The sequence below is a fragment of the Bombina bombina genome, chromosome 2, assembly GCF_027579735.1.
Source record: "Bombina bombina isolate aBomBom1 chromosome 2, aBomBom1.pri, whole genome shotgun sequence".
NCBI lineage: Eukaryota > Metazoa > Chordata > Amphibia > Anura > Bombinatoridae > Bombina > Bombina bombina.
In genome coordinates this window covers 468416369-468435244 of record NC_069500.1, presented here as the reverse complement: position 1 = coordinate 468435244, position 18876 = coordinate 468416369, and the positions used below count along the sequence as shown (strand labels likewise).

At 39.7% G+C, this 18876-nt stretch overlaps 1 protein-coding gene across 1 annotated transcript in view; it reads left to right on the top strand.

The window, feature by feature from the left end:
* Positions 1-18876, top strand: part of LOC128647017 (small G protein signaling modulator 1-like) — a 692799-nt gene that overhangs the window by 520988 nt on the left and 152935 nt on the right. The window contains 1 exon segment of the mRNA XM_053699830.1: positions 16191-16354. Coding sequence (XP_053555805.1) covers positions 16191-16354 — 164 coding nt within the window.

Below are 18876 nucleotides of genomic sequence, written 5' to 3'. Positions count from 1 at the left end.
GGGCATGCCCCAAAGAATTCAGCTTTTGCCTGTAAAAGAAAAATACAACCCCCCCTCAACATTAAAACCCACCACCCACATACCCTTAATCTAACCCAAACCCCCCTTAAAATAACCTAACACTAATCCCCTGAAGATCATCCTACCTTTAGTCGTCTTCACTCAGCCGAGCCACCTATGGAACTGAAGAGGAGACCCGGACCGGCAGAAGTGATCCTCCAAGCGGCGCTGAAGAAATCTTCCATCCGATGAAGTGATCCTCCAAGCGGCGCTGAAGAACTCTTCCATCCGGGCGATGTCATCTTCCAAGAGGCGCTGAAGAAGTCTTCTATCCGGGCGAGGTCATCTTCTAAGCCGGGTCTTGAATCTTCATCCCGCCGATGCGGAACATCCTTCTTTCCCGACGGACTACCGACGAATGAAGGCTCCTTTAAGGGACGTCATCCAAGATGGCGTCCCTTCATTTCCGATTGGCTGATAGGATTCTATCAGCCAATCGGAATTAAGGTAGGAAAAATCTGATTGGCTGATTGAATCAGCCAATCAGATTCAAGTTCAATCCGATTGGCTGATCCAGTCAGCCAATCAGATTGAGCTCGCATTCTATTGGCTGATCGGAACAGCCAATAGAATGTGAGCTCAATCTGATTGGCTGACTGGATCAGCCAATCGGATTGAACTTGAATCTGATTGGCTGATTCAATCAGCCAATCAGATTTTTCCTACCTTAATTCCGATTGGCTGATAGAATCCTATCAGCCAATCGAAATTGAAGGGACGCCATCTTGGATGACGTCCCTTAAAGGAGCCTTCATTCGTCGGTAGTCCGTCTGGAAAGAAGGATGTGCCGCGTCGGCGGGATGAAGATTCAAGACCCGGCTTAGAAGATGACCTCGCCCGGATGGAAGAGTTCTTCAGCGCCGCTTGGAGGATCACTTCATCGGATGGAAGATTTCTTCAGCGCCGCTTGGAGGATCACTTCTGCCGGTTCGGGTCTCCTCTTCAGTTCCATCGGTGGCTCGGCTGAGTGAAGACGACTAAAGGTAGGATGATCTTCAGGGGATTAGTGTTAGGTTATTTTAAGGGGGGTTTGGGTTAGATTAGGGGTATGTGGGTGGTGGGTTTTAATGTTGGGGGGGGGGTTGTATTTTTCTTTTACAGGCAAAAGCTGAATTCTTTGGGGCATGCCCCCACAAAAGGCCCTTTTAAGGGCTGGTAAGGTAAAAGAGCTTTGAACTTTTTTAATGTAGAATAGGGTAGGGCATTTTTTTTTATTTTGGGGGGGGTTGTTATTTTATTAGGGGTCTTAGATTAGGTGTAAGTAGCTTAAAATTGTTGTAATATTTTTTTAAATGTTTGTAACTTATTTTTTTTATTTTTTGTAACTTAGCTTTTTTTATTTTTTGTACTTTAGTTAGTTTATGTAATTGTAGTTATTTGTAGTTAATTTATTTAATTAATGTAATGATAGTGTAGTGTTAGGTTTAATTGTAACTTAGGTTAGGATTTATTTTACAGGTAATTTTGTATTTCTTTTAGCTAGGTAGTTATTAAATAGTTAATAACTATTTAATAACTATTCTAACTAGCTAAAGTAAATACAAAGTTACCTGTAAAATAAATATAAATCCTAAGATAGCTACAATGTAATTATTAATTATATTGTAGCTATCTTAGGGTTTATTTTACAGGTAAGTATTTTGTTTTAAATAGGAATAATTTATTAAAGTATAGTGTAGTGTTAGGTGTAATTGTAACTTAGGTTAGTTTTTAGTTTACAGGTACATTTCTCTTTATTTTAGCTAGGTAAGCTATTAAATAGTTAATAACTATTTAATAGCTATTGTACCTAGTTAAAATAAATTGAAAGGTATCTGTAAAATAAAAATAAATCCTAAAATAGCTACAATATAATTATTATTTATAGGGTTTCACCGATACCATTTTTTTATGACCGAGTACAAGTACCGATACTTGTTTTCAAATACTTGCCGATACCAATTACCGATACTTTTTTTTTAATGTCATGTGACAGTTTACCAAGCACAATACATACTAATTATTTAAGATTCCTTCTTTATTATTATAATAAAGGACTGTAATTCAAAAGACATGAAATAATAAAACAGTTTTATTTGTCACAAAGTTCACTGAACATGTTTATAAATAAAAAATATTACAATAAAATATTAAATTTAAAGGGGTGATACAATTGGCTTGTAGGGCTGTTATATAACGTCAAACTGACATTTGTATGGAGGTTCGATGCTAAGTTGAACAGCCTTTATCTTTCCACACTACTACATGGGGCAGAAAGATATTTTTCGGTCATTTTAGCCAGAGCTGGAAATCTATTTATTAACTGCCCAGTACTTCAGGGGTTTGTCTGAACGAGGTACAGTGATCTCTCCTACAATATTACAAATAATAGCAATGGGTATTGGCAGAACAGTAGTAGACAATTTTTAGTTTAGTCTCCACTCCAGTTTAAAATGAAATGGGAACATGCAGTTTTAAAAAACGCCACAAGATAGCATATGGGTAGGAAGTGGAGGTATCGGTTTAAGTATCGGTGCATTTGCACGAGTACAAGTACTCATGCAAATACTTGGTATCGGTACCGATACCGATACTAGTATCGGTATCGGTGCAAACCTAATTATTTATATTGTAGCTATATTAGCGTTTATTTTATAGATAAGTATTTAGTTTTAAATAGGATTAACTTAGTTAATAATAGAAATATTATTTAGATTTATTTAATTAATATTTAAGTTAGAGGGGTGTTAGGGTTAGTGTTAGACTTAGGTTTAGGGGTTAATAATTTTATTACAGTGGCGGCGGTGTAGTGGGGGGCAGGATAGGGGTTAATAAATGTATTATAGGTGGCGACGATGTAGAGGGGCAGGATAGGGGTTAATAAATTTAATATAGGTTGCAGCGGGTTCAGGGAGCGGCGGTTTAGGGGTTAAACTATTTATTTGTGGCGAGGTGCGGGATCGGCAGGATAGGGGTTAATAACTTTATTATAGAGGGCGGCAGTATAGGTGGGGCAGGATAGGGGTTACTAGGTATAATGTAGGTGGCAGCGGTGTCCGGGAGCGGCGGTTTAGGGGTTAATACATTTATAAGACTTGCGGCTGGGTCTAGGAGCGGCGGTTTAGGGGTTAGTAACTTTATTTAGTTGCGGGGGGCTCCGGGGGTGCCGGTATAGGGGGTAGAACAGTGTAGTTTAGTGTGAGTGCTTAGTGACAGGCTAGCAAGAAAGCTGTCAAACAGCCGAAGAGCAGCGAGATCGGATGAGTGATAACTCGCACAGTCCGCTGCTCATCGCCCTGCTGCTTTTTGACAGCTTTACTTGATAACTTAGGCAAATTTTTTCAGGTCCGCGGCGGCGATGTGAGGCGAGCTTAGGCTGGCGTATTGGTCCGGCGAAGGCAGGAAAGTTGACACGTTGATAACTACCCCCCTATATTTATAACTCAATTAAGAATTCTACTCCCATCATTGCCTTGGGATGTAAACAGATAGTTTTTATGTCAGTCTGCATTTTATATACTGTTGCATCATGCAAATTCTGTACACTATGCTGTTAAACAAATAATAATTTTTGCATAGGCAGAACTTCTGTCTTTGGGGATGCAAGACATTACATGTCCTATGATATTACTGTACACAATTCTACAGGGAGTGCAGAATTATTAGGCAAGTTGTATTTTTGAGGATTAATTTTATTATTGAACAACAACCATGTTCTCAATGAACCCAAAAAACTCATTAATATCAAAGCTGAATAGTTTTGGAAGTAGTTTTTAGTTTGTTTTTAGTTATAGCTATTTTAGGGGGATATCTGTGTGTGCAGGTGACTATTACTGTGCATAATTATTAGGCAACTTAACAAAAAACAAATATATACCCATTTCAATTATTTATTTTTACCAGTGAAACCAATATAACATCTCAACATTCACAAATATACATTTCTGACATTCAAAAACAAAACAAAAACAAATCAGTGACCAATATAGCCACCTTTCTTTGCAAGGACACTCAAAAGCCTGCCATCCATGGATTCTGTCAGTGTTTTGATCTGTTCACCATCAACATTGCGTGCAGCAGCAACCACAGCCTCCCAGACACTGTTCAGAGAGGTGTACTGTTTTCCCTCCTTATAAATCTCACATTTGATGATGGACCACAGGTTCTCAATGGGGTTCAGATCAGGTGAACAAGGAGGCCATGTCATTAGATTTTCTTCTTTTATACCCTTTCTTGTCAGCCACGCTGGGGAGTACTTGGACGCGTGTGATGGAGCATTGTCCTGCATGAAAATCATGTTTTTCTTGAAGGATGCAGACTTCTTCCTGTACCACTGCTTGAAGAAGGTGTCTTCCAGAAACTGGCAGTAGGACTGGGAGTTGAGCTTGACTCCATCCTCAACCGAAAAGGCCCCACAAGCTCATCTTTGATGATACCAGCCCAAACCAGTACTCCACCTCCACCTTGCTGGCGACTGAGTCCTACTGGAGCTCTCTGCCCTTTACCAATCCAGCCACGGGCCCATCCATCTGGTCCATCAAGACTCACTCTCATTTCATCAGTCCATAAAACCTTAGAAAAATCAGTCTTGAGATATTTCTTGGCCCAGTCTTGACATTTCAGCTTGTGTGTCTTGTTCAGTGGTGGTCGTCTTTCAGCCTTTCTTACCTTGGCCATGTCTCTGAGTATTGCACACCTTGTGCTTTTGGGCACTCCAGTGATGTTGCAGCTCTGAAATATGGCCAAACTGGTGGCAAGTGGCATCTTGGCAGCTGCACGCTTGACTTTTCTCAGTTCATGGGCAGTTATTTTGCGCCTTGGTTTTTCCACACGCTTCTTGCGACCCTGTTGACTATTTTGAATGAAACGCTTGATTGTTCGATTATCACGCTTCAGAAGCTTTGCAATTTTAAGAGTGCTGCATCCCTCTGCAAGATATCTCACTATTTTTGACTTTTCTGAGCCTGTCAAGTCCTTCTTTTGACCCATTTTGCCAAAGGAAAGGAAGTTGCCTAATAATTATGCACACCTGATATAGGGTGTTGATGTCATTAGACCACACCCCTTCTCATTACAGAGATGCACATCACCTAATATGCTTAATTGGTAGTAGGCTTTCAAGCCTATACAGCTTGGAGTAAGACAACATGCATAAAGAGGATGATGTGGTCAAAATACTCATTTGCCTAATAATTCTGCACTCCCTGTATAGTATATACTCCTCTAGGTATATGCCTTTCATTCATTGTACTCTACATGTTTATTTCCTATTGCAGTTTGCAGTATTTATCTGTATTTTAATAAAACTGTGGAGATCCTTTAGAAATAAGATCTATCGGTATCTTTTTTATACTAATGTTAAGTATAATTTATATGCAGTTACTAAACATTGATTATAAATATTTCCGCTATATGTAGAGAATGAGATCTATTGGTATCTCTTTTATTCCATTGTATGAGTGATTTATATGTATGCATATGCATTTATCATGCAGACCCTGAGCATTAATTCTGAATATTTTCATTAACAATGCACTTTGTATATTCACTTTTTGAGTATATGCAGTCTCTGTTGCTCTATATGTGCTATATGTGCTACCTCTTTAGTCAGGAAGGACACATAACAGTCTAACTATGTGAAAATACTTAGTACTACATCTGGTGCTTATGTCATGTACAGATTTTTAAACTTTGTATAAACTTATGTATACGTTTTTACATTTCAGGTTCTACCCTGAAAATAGTTTGGATATCCAAACTCATTCTTTTATCCTTCAAGTGATCGAGTGTTATTATTCTCTTTGAAGCAGAGTCCATCTGATTCACCAGCAAGCAGTCCTATCTAATTGTTGTCTACGATCTTTAAGAGCAGCAACATTTATAAAAGGATTTGGAGGATAGGGGCATAATTAATCCTAGTACCTGTGTAATCTCAGAGTCAAGAGATTTTACCCCAACCTGTTTTTTATCCAAAGGATTTACAGTCCTGTCCTGGATTTCATATCCCTTAACATATTGGTCTGGATTCCCTCTTGTATAATGGGAACATCCTTCACAGTCTTTTCCCCTTTGTTTTCCTGTCTAAACTTTGCATTATTAAGATCCAGAGGGTGTGTCTCTTCCTACAATAAGCTCCATCCATTGGTTGCTCAGTGATGGAAGTTGGTTGCTGTTTTAGTCACAGTTTCTTTAGTCCCTTCGTCACTTGAGGCCCCTATAATGGCTATGCTACTTCGGTAGTTAATGAATTATCTACATTTGGCACAATGATTGCTTTGGATTTCTCCGTTAGTCAATCTTTTTCTAAAGGACACAAAGTCTGTCTTTGTCCCTTGGGACATCCTTCCTTCGTTAGTCTTGGTCTATTTTACTGATAAACTCTGGTCTCTAAGGCTGGGGGGTGGTCTCGGTTTCTCGAAGATTGTAAGAAGTTTGGTATCACCTTGAGGCTAGGTTACCAATAAACATTCTGGAACTTTGAGTGATCTTCGGGCTAGTCAGCCCTGGCCTCAGTTGAAGGAGGACAAGTTTATCCATTTTCAGTCGGACAACTTCATGGCGGTGTCCTACATAAGTTATCTGGGTGGTTAACTGCAGTCCACTGGCTATGTTGGAAGTGTCTATTACTCTGTGTTAGGTAGAGTGGAATTATAGATTCATATTAGTAATCCAAATACCATGTGTGAACAATAGGGAGGGGGATCATTCTAGCAGTTGATCGGCCCATTCATGAGAGTGGTCTCTCCATAGGACATTTTTGATCGCTTATTTATCCAATAGGCTTACAGGACATAGTTCTAATGGCCTCTCACTTAAATCTCACACTTCCAGAAATTGTGCAAGATCAAAAGATCCTAGGTTCACATATTTGTTACCTTGGTATGTCCATGGGACTTTCATCTAGCATACCTGTTTCCTTTCTTTGTTTTTTCAAACAGGAGTCAACATCAGTATTATTAGTTGCTCCTGCCTGGAATCGCAGGACTTGGTTTGCAGACATAGTGCAGATGTCATTTTGCTTTCCATTGCTTTTTTCCTCGGAGACAGAATCTGTTGTCTCAAGGTTCTTTTTTCTATCAAGATCTTAAATCTCTAATTTCATGGTGTGGAGTTTGAACGCCTAGTTTTGCTACATAGAGATTTATTTGATTCGGTCATTGAATTTTTTATGCAGGCCAGAAAGTCTGTAACACAAGAGATTTAAAACAAGATTGGAAGTTTTCTTGGTAACTTTAAAAATCTTAGAATCCTTCAGTTTCCAGGATGCCCTTGTCAAGGGTTTGTCCGCTATATTCTACATTATCTCTTTTTTCATAGGATGTTGGCTAAACTTCCTGAGGTATCTGACTTTTGTTCAGAACCTATTTTCTCTTGTAAGGTGTATCCAGTCCACGGATTCATCCATTCCTTGTGGGATATTCTCCTTCCCAACAGGAAGCTGCAAGAGGATCACCCACAGCAGAGCTGTCTATATAGCTCCTCCTCTAACTGCCACTCCAAGTCATTCTCTTGCAGCTCTCGACAAGGGAAGTAGCTAGAGAGATGTGGTGCATTAATGTAGTTTATCTTCAATCAAAAGTTTATTATTTTCAAATGGTACCGGAGTTATACTATTTTAGTCTCAGGCAGAAAGTTGAAGAAGAGTCTGCCTGAGGTTTTTGATGATCTTAGCAGGTTGTAACTAAGATCCACTGCTGTTCTCACACATAACTGAAGAGATGGGTAACTTCAGCTGGGGGAATAGCGTTCAGGGTTACCTGCTCTGAGGTATGTGCAGTTTTAAATTTTTCTAGAGAGATGATAAGCTAGAAAATACTGACAATGCCTGATTTATTTAAGGTAAGCCTGATTACAGTGATTTAATAATGACTGGTATCATGCTTGCTGTAAAGGGTAATATTTTTGTTGTTTACTCTCATTTCTGAATAGATATAACGTTTGCTTGATGTATATAAAAGTTTATGACAAATGGTGATAAAACTTTATTCTGTGGCCCAGTTTTTTCCACATGGCTGACTAAATTTTGCCTAGGGATAGTTTTTTTAAGGCCCTCTCACTGTGAGTACAGGTTGGGAGGGGCCTATTTTCGCGTCTAAATTGCGCAGTAGTTTTTGCAGCTTGAGACATCCAGCTTCCCTGAAGGAGTCCCCTAAACATATAGGACCTCTCTAAAGGGTTTTTGTGCCTTCCAAAGTCATTGTATGGGCAGGTAGGAGCCACAGTAGAGCTGTGGCAGTTGGTTGTGACTGTTTAAAAAGGTTTATATCGTTTTTTTATCCGGTTTTGAAACTAAGGGGTTAATCATCCATTTGCAAGTGGGTGCAATGCTATTTCAGTCTATTATACACACTGTAAAAATTTTGTAAAATTTACTGCTTTTTTTCACTGTTTTGCAGTTTCTGTGATTGTTTTTTTCTCTTAAAGGCACAGTACCGTTTTTATTTTTTGCTTGTTCACAGTTATTAAAGTGTTTTCCAAGCTTGCTGGTCTCATTACTAGTCTGTTTAAACATGTCTGACATAGAGGAAACTCATTGTTCATTATGTTTAGAAGCCATTGTGGAACCCCCTCTTAGAATGTGTACCAAATGCACTGATTTTACTTTAGATTACAAAGACCATATTCTGGCTTTAAAAAATTTATCACCAGAAGAAATTGACAAGGAGGAAGTTATGCCGTCTAACTTTCCCCACGTGTCAGAACCTATAACTCCCGCTTAGGGGACGCCAAGTACATCTAGCGCGCCCATTGCGTATACCTTGCAAGACATGGCGGCAGTTATGAATCATACCCTTACAGAGGTATTATCTAAACTGCCAGGATTGCAAGGAAAGTGAGACAGCTCTGGGACTAGAATAAATACAGAGCTCTCTGTCGCTTTAGTGGCTATGTCTGATACACCCTCACAATGTACTGAAGCTGAAGCAGGGGAGCTTCAATCTGTGGGTGATTTTTCTGATTCAGGGAAGATACATCAACCTGATTCTGATATGTCTACATTTAAATTTAAGCTTGAGCACCTCCGCATATTGCTCAGGGAGGTCTTGGCAACTCTGGACGACTGTGACGCTATTGTAGTCCCAGAGAAATTATGTAGATTGGATAAATAATATGCAGTACCTACTTACACTGATGTTTTTCCAATCCCTAAGAGGTTTTCTGAAATTATTACTAAGCAATGGGATAGACCAGGTGTACCGTTCTCTCCCCCTCCTGTTTTTAAAAAGATGTTTCCTATAGACGCTGCTACACGGGACTTGTGGCAAACGGTCCCTAAGGTGGAGGAAGCAGTTTCTACTCTAGCTAAGCGTACCACTATCCCTGTCGAGGACAGTTGTGCTTTTCTAGATCCAATGGATAAAAAATTAGAGGGTTACCTTAAGAAAATTTTTATTCAACAAGGTTTTATTCTCCAGCTTCTTGCATGCATTGCCCCAGTCACTGCTGCTGCGGATTTCTGGTTTGAGTCTCTAGAGGAGGCTCTACAGGTTGAAACCCCGTTGGAACATATTATTGACAAGCTTAGGGCCCTTAAGCTAGCCAATTCATTTGTTTCTGACGCCGTTGTTCATTTAACCAAACTAACGGCTAAAAATTCAGGTTTTGCTATTCAGGCACGTAGGGCGCTATGGCTTAAATCCTGGTCAGCTGACATGACTTCAAAGTCTAAACTTCTCAACATTCCCTTCAAAGGACAGACCCTATTCAGGCCTGGACTGAAGGAGATCATTTCTGACATCACTGGAGGAAAAGGTCACGCCCTTCCTCAAGACAGGTCCAACAAATTAAGGACCAAACAGTCTATTTTTTGGCCCTTTCGAAACTTCAAGAGTGGCGCAGCTTCAACTTCCTCTAACACAAAGCAAGAGGGAACTTTTGCCCAGTCTAAGCCGGTCTGGAGACCTAACCAGGCTTGGGACAAGGGGAAACAGGCCAAAAAGCCTGCTGCTGCCTCTAAGACAGCATGAAGGAGCTGCCCCCGATCCGGAAACAGATCTAGTAGGGGGCAGACTCTCTCTCTTCGCCCAGGCTTGGGCAAGAGATGTCCAGGATCCCTGGGCATTGGAAATTGTGTCCAAGTTTTATCTTCTGGAATTCAAAACCTCTCCCCCAAAAGGGAGATTTCATCTCTCACATTTATCTGTAAACCAGATAAAGAGAGAGGCGTTCTTACATTGTGTTCGAGACCTCCTAGTTATGGGAGTGAGCCACCCAGTTCCAAAGGAGGAACAGGGGCAGGGCTTTTATTCAAATCTGTTTGTGGTTCCCAAGAAGGAGGGAACATTCAGACCAATCTTAGATCTCAAGATCTTAAACAAATTTCTCAGAGTCTCATCCTTCAAGATGGAGACTATTCGAACCATCCTTCCTATGATCCAGGAGGGTCAATATATGACTACCGTAGACGTAAAGGATGCTTATCTTCACATCGTGATACACAAAGATCATCATTGTTTTCTCAGGTTTGCCTTTCTAGACAGGCACTACCAGTTTGTGGCTCTTCCCTTCGGGTTGGCCACGGCACCAAGAATCTTTACAAAGGTTCTATAGTCCCTCCTAGCGGTCCTAAGGCCGCGGGGTATAGCAGTAGCCCCTTACTTAGACGACATTCTAATACAGACATTCTAAGACTTTTCAAATCGCAAGGTCCCATACGGACATTGTTCTGGCATTTCTAAGGTCCCATGGGTGGAAGGTGAACGAAGAAAAGAGTTCTCTATCACCTCTAACAAGAGTTTCATTCCTAGGGACTCTGATAGATTCGGTAGAAATGAAGATTTACCTAACGAAGGCCAGATTGTCAAAACTTCTAAACTCTTGCCGTGTTCTTTATTCCACTTCTCGTCCTTCAGTGGCTCAGTGTATGGAAGTAATTGGGTTAATGGTAGCGGCAATGGACATGCCAGCCTACATCTCAGGCCGCTGCAACTTTGCATGCTCAGTCAGTGGAATGGGGATTACACAGATTTGTCCCCTCTACTAAATCTGGATCAAGAAACCAGGGATTCTCTTCTCTGGTGGCTATGTCAGGTCCATCTGTCCAAGGGGATGAGCTTCCACAGGCCAGATTGGACTATAGTAACGACAGATGCCAGCTTTCTGGGCTGGGGTGCAGTCTGGAACTCCCTGAAGGCTCAGGGCTCGTGGACTCAGGAGGAGGCACTCCTTCCGATAAACATTCTGGAACTAAGAGCGATTTTCAATGCTCTTTAGGCGTGGCCTCAGCTAGCTGGGGTCAGGTTCATCAGATTTCAGTCGGACAATATCACGACTGTAGCCTACATCAACCATCAGGGGGGAATAAGGAGTTCCCTAGCAATGTTGGAGGTTTCAAAGATAATTCTATGGGCAGAGGTTCACTCCTGCCATCTATCAGCTATCCATATCCCAGGTGTCGAGAACTGGGAGGCGGATTTTCTAAGTCGGCAGACTTTTCATCCGGTAGAATGGGAACTCCATCCGGAGGTATTTGCTCAGTTGATTCAACTTTGGGGCAAACCAGAACTGGATCTCATGGCGTCTTGCCAGAACGCCAAGCTTCCTTGTTACGGGACCAGGTCCAGGGACCCCAAGACAACGCTGATAGATGCTCTAGCAGCACCTTGGTCCTTCAACCTTGCTTATGTGTTTCCACCGTTTCCTCTTCTCCCTCGTCTGATTGCCAAGATCAGGCAGGAGAGAGCTTTGGTGATTTTGATAGCACCTGCGTGGCCACGCAGGATTTGGTATGCAGACCTGGTGGACATGTCATCCTGTCTACCATGGACCCTGCCGCTGAGGCAGGACCTTCTACTACAGGGTCCTTTCAACCATCCAAACCTAATTTCTCTGCGTCTGACTGCTTGGAGATTGAACGCTTGATTTTATCAAAGCGTGGTTTCTCTGAATCGGTCATTGATACCTTAATTCAGGCTCGAAAGCCGGTTACCAGGAAAATCTATCATAAGATATGGTGTAAATATCTTCATTGGTGTGAATCCAAGGGTTACTCATGGAGTAAGGTCAGGATTCCTAGAAAATTATCTTTTCTCCAAGAAGGATTGGAGAAGGGATTGTCGGCTAGTTCATAAAAGGGACAGATTTCTGCTCTGTCTATTCTTTTGCACAAGCGTCTGGCTAATACTCCAGACTTTCAGGCATTTTGTCAGGCTTTAGTGCGAATCAAGCATGTGTTTAAACCTGTTGCTCCACCATGGAGTCTAAATTTAGTTCTTAAAGTTCTTCAAGGGGTTCCGTATGAACCTTTGCATTCCATAGATATCAAGCTGTTGTCTTGGAAAGTTCTGTTTTTGGTAGCTATCTCCTCAGCTCGACGAGTTTCGGAGTTATCGGCTTTACAATGTGATTCTCCTTATCTAATTTTCCATGCTGATAAGGTAGTGTTGCGTACCAAACCTGGGTTTCTTCCTAAGGTGGTATCTAATAAGAATATCAATCAGGAGATTGTTGTTCCTTCACTATGTCCTAATCCTTCTTCAAAGAAGGAACGTCTATTACACGATCTTGATGTGGTCCGTGCTTTAAAATTCTATTTACAAGCCACTAAAGATTTTCGTCAAACATCTGCTTTGTTTGTGGTTTACTCTGGACAGAGGAGAGGCCAAAAGGCTTCGGCAACTTCCCTTTCTTTTTGGCTAAGAAGCTTAATCCGCTTTGCTTACAAGACTGCTGGCCAGCAGCCTCCTGAGAGAATTACAGCTCATTCCACTAGAGCAGTAGCTTCCACATGGGCTTTTAAAAATGAGGCTTCTGTTGAACAGATTTGTAAGGCGGCGACTTGGTCTTCGCTTCATACCTTTTCTAAATTCTACAAATTTGATACTTTTGCTTCTTCGGAGGCTGTTTTTGGGAGAAAGGTCTTACAGGCAGTGGTGCCCTCCGTTTAAGCGCCTGCCTTGTCCCTCCCTTCATCCGTGTCCTAAAGCTTTGGTATTGGTATCCCACAAGTAATGAATGAATCCGTGGACTGGATACACCTTACAAGAGAAAACAAAATTTATGCTTACCTGATTTATTTCTCTTGTGGTGTATCCAGTCCACGGCCCTCCCTGTCATTTTAAGGCAGGTGTTATTTATTTTTTAAACTACAGTCACCACTGCACCCTATAGTTTCTCCTTTCTCTTGCTTGTCTTCGGTCGAATGACTGGGAGTGGCAGTTAGGGGAGGAGCTATATAGACAGCTCTGCTGTGGGTGATCCTCTTGCAGCTTCCTGTTGGGAAGGAGAATATCCCACAAGTAATGGATGAATCCGTGGACTGGATACACCACAAGAGAAATAAATTTATCAGGTAAGCATACATTTTGTTTCTTCTTCCTGGAATCTGAACTTACTTTTCCCTAAATACAAGGTTCTTTGCTTGAACCTTTGCATTATATTGCTATTGTCTATTAACTGGGAAAGTACTCTTTCTTTTAGCAATCTCTTTAGCATAAAGAGTTTCAAAATCGTTAACCTTGTCTGTGATATTACATTTCTCACTATTCACAAGGTGAAGGCTATACTTTGTACTAAATATGATTTTCTTCCTAAGGAAAATACCAATCAAGAGATGGTTTTTCCTTCATTGTGTTCAGATCCTGCTATCTCTAGGTTGCAGATATTATGTATTTTGTTATTTTAGTAAACGCTTTGAAGTTCTATCTCCAAGCATCTATCGATATCATTCAAACTTCTAATTCTCTTTTCCCTTCCAAAATTTTGTAAGGGGCAGAAAGTTACTAAGGTAGCGTTTGCCTTTTAACTCATAAGAAGGGTTTAAAGACTTTCTTGACAGTGGGAAAGTCACCTTTCTAAGAGCATTACAGCTCTGTTGCAACATTGCAGGTTTTTGAAAGATTATACATTTTTGGAGCAGATTTGCACAGCTGCAACATGTCTTCTTTTTTCAGAGTTTATCACTTTGAGATTTTGCTTTTTAGCAAGTAGCTTTTGGCAGGAAAGTCCTTTAGGCCACCATGTTGGCTGAATAAGAACTGCCAGAAAAAAAAGTCCCACCCTTTCCATAACACAGACCATTGGCTTGGGTATTAATCCCATATGTTATGGAGGACTGTGGACCATCATCTTTTTATGAAAAAAAAATAAAATATTCTTCCCTGATAAATTAATTTCTTTCATGATGATTGTCCACAGGCCCGTCCATTTAAATTTTTTGCAACAGTTCTAAAGGGCACCTCTATAGACCCTGTTTTGCCTTTTCAACCTTTCTATCCTATTCTGTACTCGGCTATACGTAAAACTAAGACAGAAGTGGGAGGGTTTTACACTGTGTGCAGAATTATTAGGCAAATTAGTATTTTGAACACATCATCCTCTTTATGCATGTTGTCTTACTCCAAGCTGTATAGGCTCGAAAGCCTACTACCAATTAAGCATATTAGGTGATGTGCATCTCTGTAATGAGAAGGGGTGTGGTCTAATGACATCAACACCCTATATCAGGTGTGCATAATTATTAGGCAACTTCCTTTCCTTTGGCAAAATGGGTCAAAAGAAGGACTTGACAGGCTCAGAAAAGTAAAAAATAGTGAGATATCTTGCAGAGGGATGCAGCACTCTTAAAATTGCAAAGCTTCTGAAGCGTGATCATCGAACAATCAAGTGTTTCATTCAAAATAGTCAACAGGGTCGCAAGAAGCGTGTGGAAAAACCAAGGCGCAAAATAACTGCCCATGAACTGAGAAAAGTCAAGCGTGCAGCTGCCAAGATGCCACTTGCCACCAGTTTGGCCATATTTCAGAGCTGCAACATCACTGGAGTGCCCAAAAGCACAAGGTGTGCAATACTCAGAGACATGGCCAAGGTAAGAAAGGCTGAAAGACGACCACCACTGAACAAGACACACAAGCTGAAACGTCAAGACTGGGCCAAGAAATATCTCAAGACTGATTTTTCTAAGGTTTTATGGACTGATGAAATGAGAGTCTTGATGGGCCAGATGGATGGGCCCGTGGCTGGATTGGTAAAGGGCAGAGCGCTCCAGTCCGACTCAGACGCCAGCAAGGTGGAGGTGGAGTACTGGTTTGGGCTGGTATCATCAAAGATGAGCTTGTGGGGCCTTTTCGGGTTGAGGATGGAGTCAAGCTCAACTCCCAGTCCTACTGCCAGTTTCTGGAAGACACCTTCTTCAAGCAGTGGTACAGGAAGAAGTCTGCATCCTTCAAGAAAAACATGATTTTCATGCAGGACAATGCTCCATCACACGCGTCCAAGTACTCCACAGCGTGGCTGGCAAGAAAGGGTATAAAAGAAGAAAATCTAATGACATGGCCTCCTTGTTCACCTGATCTGAACCCCATTGAGAACCTGTGATCCATCATCAAATGTGAGATTTACAAGGAGGGAAAACAGTACATCTCTCTAAACAGTGTCTGGGAGGCTGTGGTTGCTGCTGCACGCAATGTTGATGGTGAACGGATCAAAACACTGACAGAATCCATGGATGGCAGGCTTTTGAGTGTCCTTGCAAAGAAAGGTGGCTATATTGGTCACTGATTTGTTTTTGTTTTGTTTTTGAATGTCAGAAATGTATATTTGTGAATGTTGAGATGTTATATTGGTTTCACTGGTAAAAATAAATAATTGAAATGGGTATATATTTGTTTTTTGTTAAGTTGCCTAATAATTATGCACAGTAATAGTCACCTGCACACACAGATATCCCCCTAAAATAGCTATAACTAAAAACAAACTAAAAACTACTTCCAAAAATATTCAGCTTTGATATTAATGAGTTTTTTGGGTTCATTGAGAACATGGTTGTTGTTCAATAATAAAATTAATCCTCAAAAATACAACTTGCCTAATAATTCTGCACTCCCTGTAAAGCACTTGTATGATTTCTTGACCTCCTCATAGTAGCGGGAAATATAACCCATATGTTATGGAGGACTGTGGACCATCATCATTCCAAAAGAAAATAATTTCTCAAATAAGCATACATTTTGTTTTACTAAACCTAAGAATCTGACATAAATGCAAATTTTATAGTTTATTAAATATTTTCAGATGTAATTGTAAATCTGATTTTTTTGAGTAAATCACACATGAAGGTAGCATGCATTTCTTACTGTTGGGTTAGCGTTGTTAAGAAACATACTGTGAAGCACAAATTATTCACTAATCTGTTGGTTACACCTGTATTATAGTAGACAGTGGGGGCACAGTAGTCCTTGTGAGTCAGGATGGAATACAAAGATCGCCCTTAAGATTTCCACGGGGTGGACATCTTCTGCAGTTCCTTTCCTGTTTAGAAAATGGCCTTCTTCCACATGGACAGCTGGATCCTCCTCTATGGTCCCAAAGAGGGAAGGTACATAATAGGAATCTCTAAAGCTATGTAATTATTTCCCTTTATCTGTAAATTGTAATTGGAAATGTTCTGTAAAACTGTTAAATCTGCTGTAACTATTTCATTTTGTGCAACTTCTATTAGGTACTATAATAAAAGTTTCTCCTTATTTTTCTGCATGCGCCTTTTCATGCTGCCCCTCCATATGTTTCCCTTAAACCATTCAGTACTAGAAGAAAATCATCCTAAGGTAAATGTTGGCATTTCAGATGTGGATATCAGTGGTACCAGGAAGATAGCTGAAAGACTCAAATATTTATGCAGAAAAGTCTTTCAAATAACACATTGCATTCTCAAAGAGGGTAATATGTTTATATGGTTTGAATTGGCATTCGTGTTCCTGGTGAAGGATGTTATCCACAGAAATATCTTGCTGTGCCTATAACCCCTTAACAGCCAATGAGTATTGTTCTATATTAGTGAAATAGCTAATGGATTATATACATAATCACACAGAATTATGATTTTCTATCACGTTATTGACATGTAATGTATAGAGAGAGCATATTTTTTAGATTTTTACCCCTCTGAATTGCTCTTATAACTTCTGCCTCTTGCTTTGTAATGAATTACTTCTTATATGCTTGCTGAAATTCCTATTACATTTTCATTAATGAACTTAAAGGGACACTGTACCCAATTTTTTTATTTTGTAATTCAGAAAGAGAATGCAATTTTAAGCAACTTTATAATTTACTCCTATTATCAATTTTTCTTCGTTCCCTTGCTATCATTATTTGAAAAAGAAGGCATCTAAGCTTTTTTTTGGTTTCAGTACTCTGGACAGCACTTTTTTATTGGTGGCTGAATTTATCCACCAATCAGCATGGACAACCCAGGTTGTTCACCAAAAATGGGCCGGCATATAAACTTACATTCTTGCATTTCAAATAAAGATACCAAGAGAATGAAGAAAATTTGATAATAGGAGTAATTTAGAAAGTTGCTTAAAATTTCATGTTCAATCTGAATCACGAAAGAAAATTTTTGGGTACAGTGTCCCTTTAAATGTCTGTCTTGTTGAGTGATTCAAATAAAGCGCACTACACCTGGTTCAGAATTAACATTCAGTTTAATTAGGAACAGCTGCTGCATATTAGAAATCCCTAATTTACATATAAAACATGACAACTAACAAAGTACGTAGCAAAATACATTCACCTTATTATAATTTTTTTGTAGCAAAATGTGAGTAAAATATAAATGTTGGTGATCTCTCTGTAGAACACAGCACGTTTAAAACTGTTTTCATTACCGCAGAAGTAATTGTTATATTAATAGTTGTAAATATAAAACACAGTTTACATGTTATTTATACAAAATACAATTCATATGTTAATGTTCTTGATACTTTTATCTTTTAATAAACTCTTTGTAGGTCACATTTAATTGTTTTGTGAAATAGTTTATATTGTTGGTTTTCATTAAGCTTTGATACTGTGGATACCTTGTTAATTATAACTGAGGTGCAAATGGAGAATAGGGGGGATATGTATCAAGCTGTCAACTATGCTGCATTCGCCGGCATCAAAACACCCGCCTAACATCGCGGCCGCAGATCTCAATACGCTCTCCTTATTTATGAAAAAAGCTGGCAAAAGACCTGCACCAAGTACGGGGTGATGAGCATCAGACTGTTGTTAACTAACAGTCATCGATCTCGCATCTATTCGGCTTTTTCCCAACTTTATTTATACCCTGTCACTAAACGCCGCCACTATACTAAAATGTTTAACCCCTATCCCGCCACTCCCCGACATCACCGCTACCTAAATAACTAAACCTGTTAACCCCTAAACAGTCAGCCCCCCACATCGCCAAAAACTAAATTAAGCTATTAACCCCTAAACTTAACAACCCCCTAACTTTAAATTAAAATTACAACATCCTTATCTTAATATAAATTAAAACTTACCTGTAGAATTAAAATAAACTATTTTAAACTATTAATTAACCTACCCTAACTATTATACTGCAATTAAATTAAAATACCAATTAAATAAACTAAATTACATATTAAAGAAACCTAACCCTACTCAAATTATTTAAATATACAATTAAACATTATTAAAAGTACTAAATTACAAAAAAAAGCCACTAAGTTACAAAAAACAAACAAACTCTAAATTACGAAAAATAAAAAAACAAATTATCAAAAATCAAAAAGAAGTACACCTAATCTAATAACCCTAGCCTTTTGTGGGGCATTGCCCCAAAGCTCTTTTACCTGTAAAAAAATGCAAACACCCCCTTAAAAGTAAAACCCACCACCCACCCACCCAACCAACCAACCCCCCCAAATAAAAAACCTATCTAAAATAACCTAAGCTCCCCATTGCCCTGAAAAGGGCTTTTGTATGGGCATTACCCTTACATGGGCATTTAGCTATTTTACATGCCCAGACCCTAATCTAAAAATAAAACCCACCCAAAAAACCCTTAAGAAAACCTAACACTAACCCCCAACGATCCACTTACAGTTC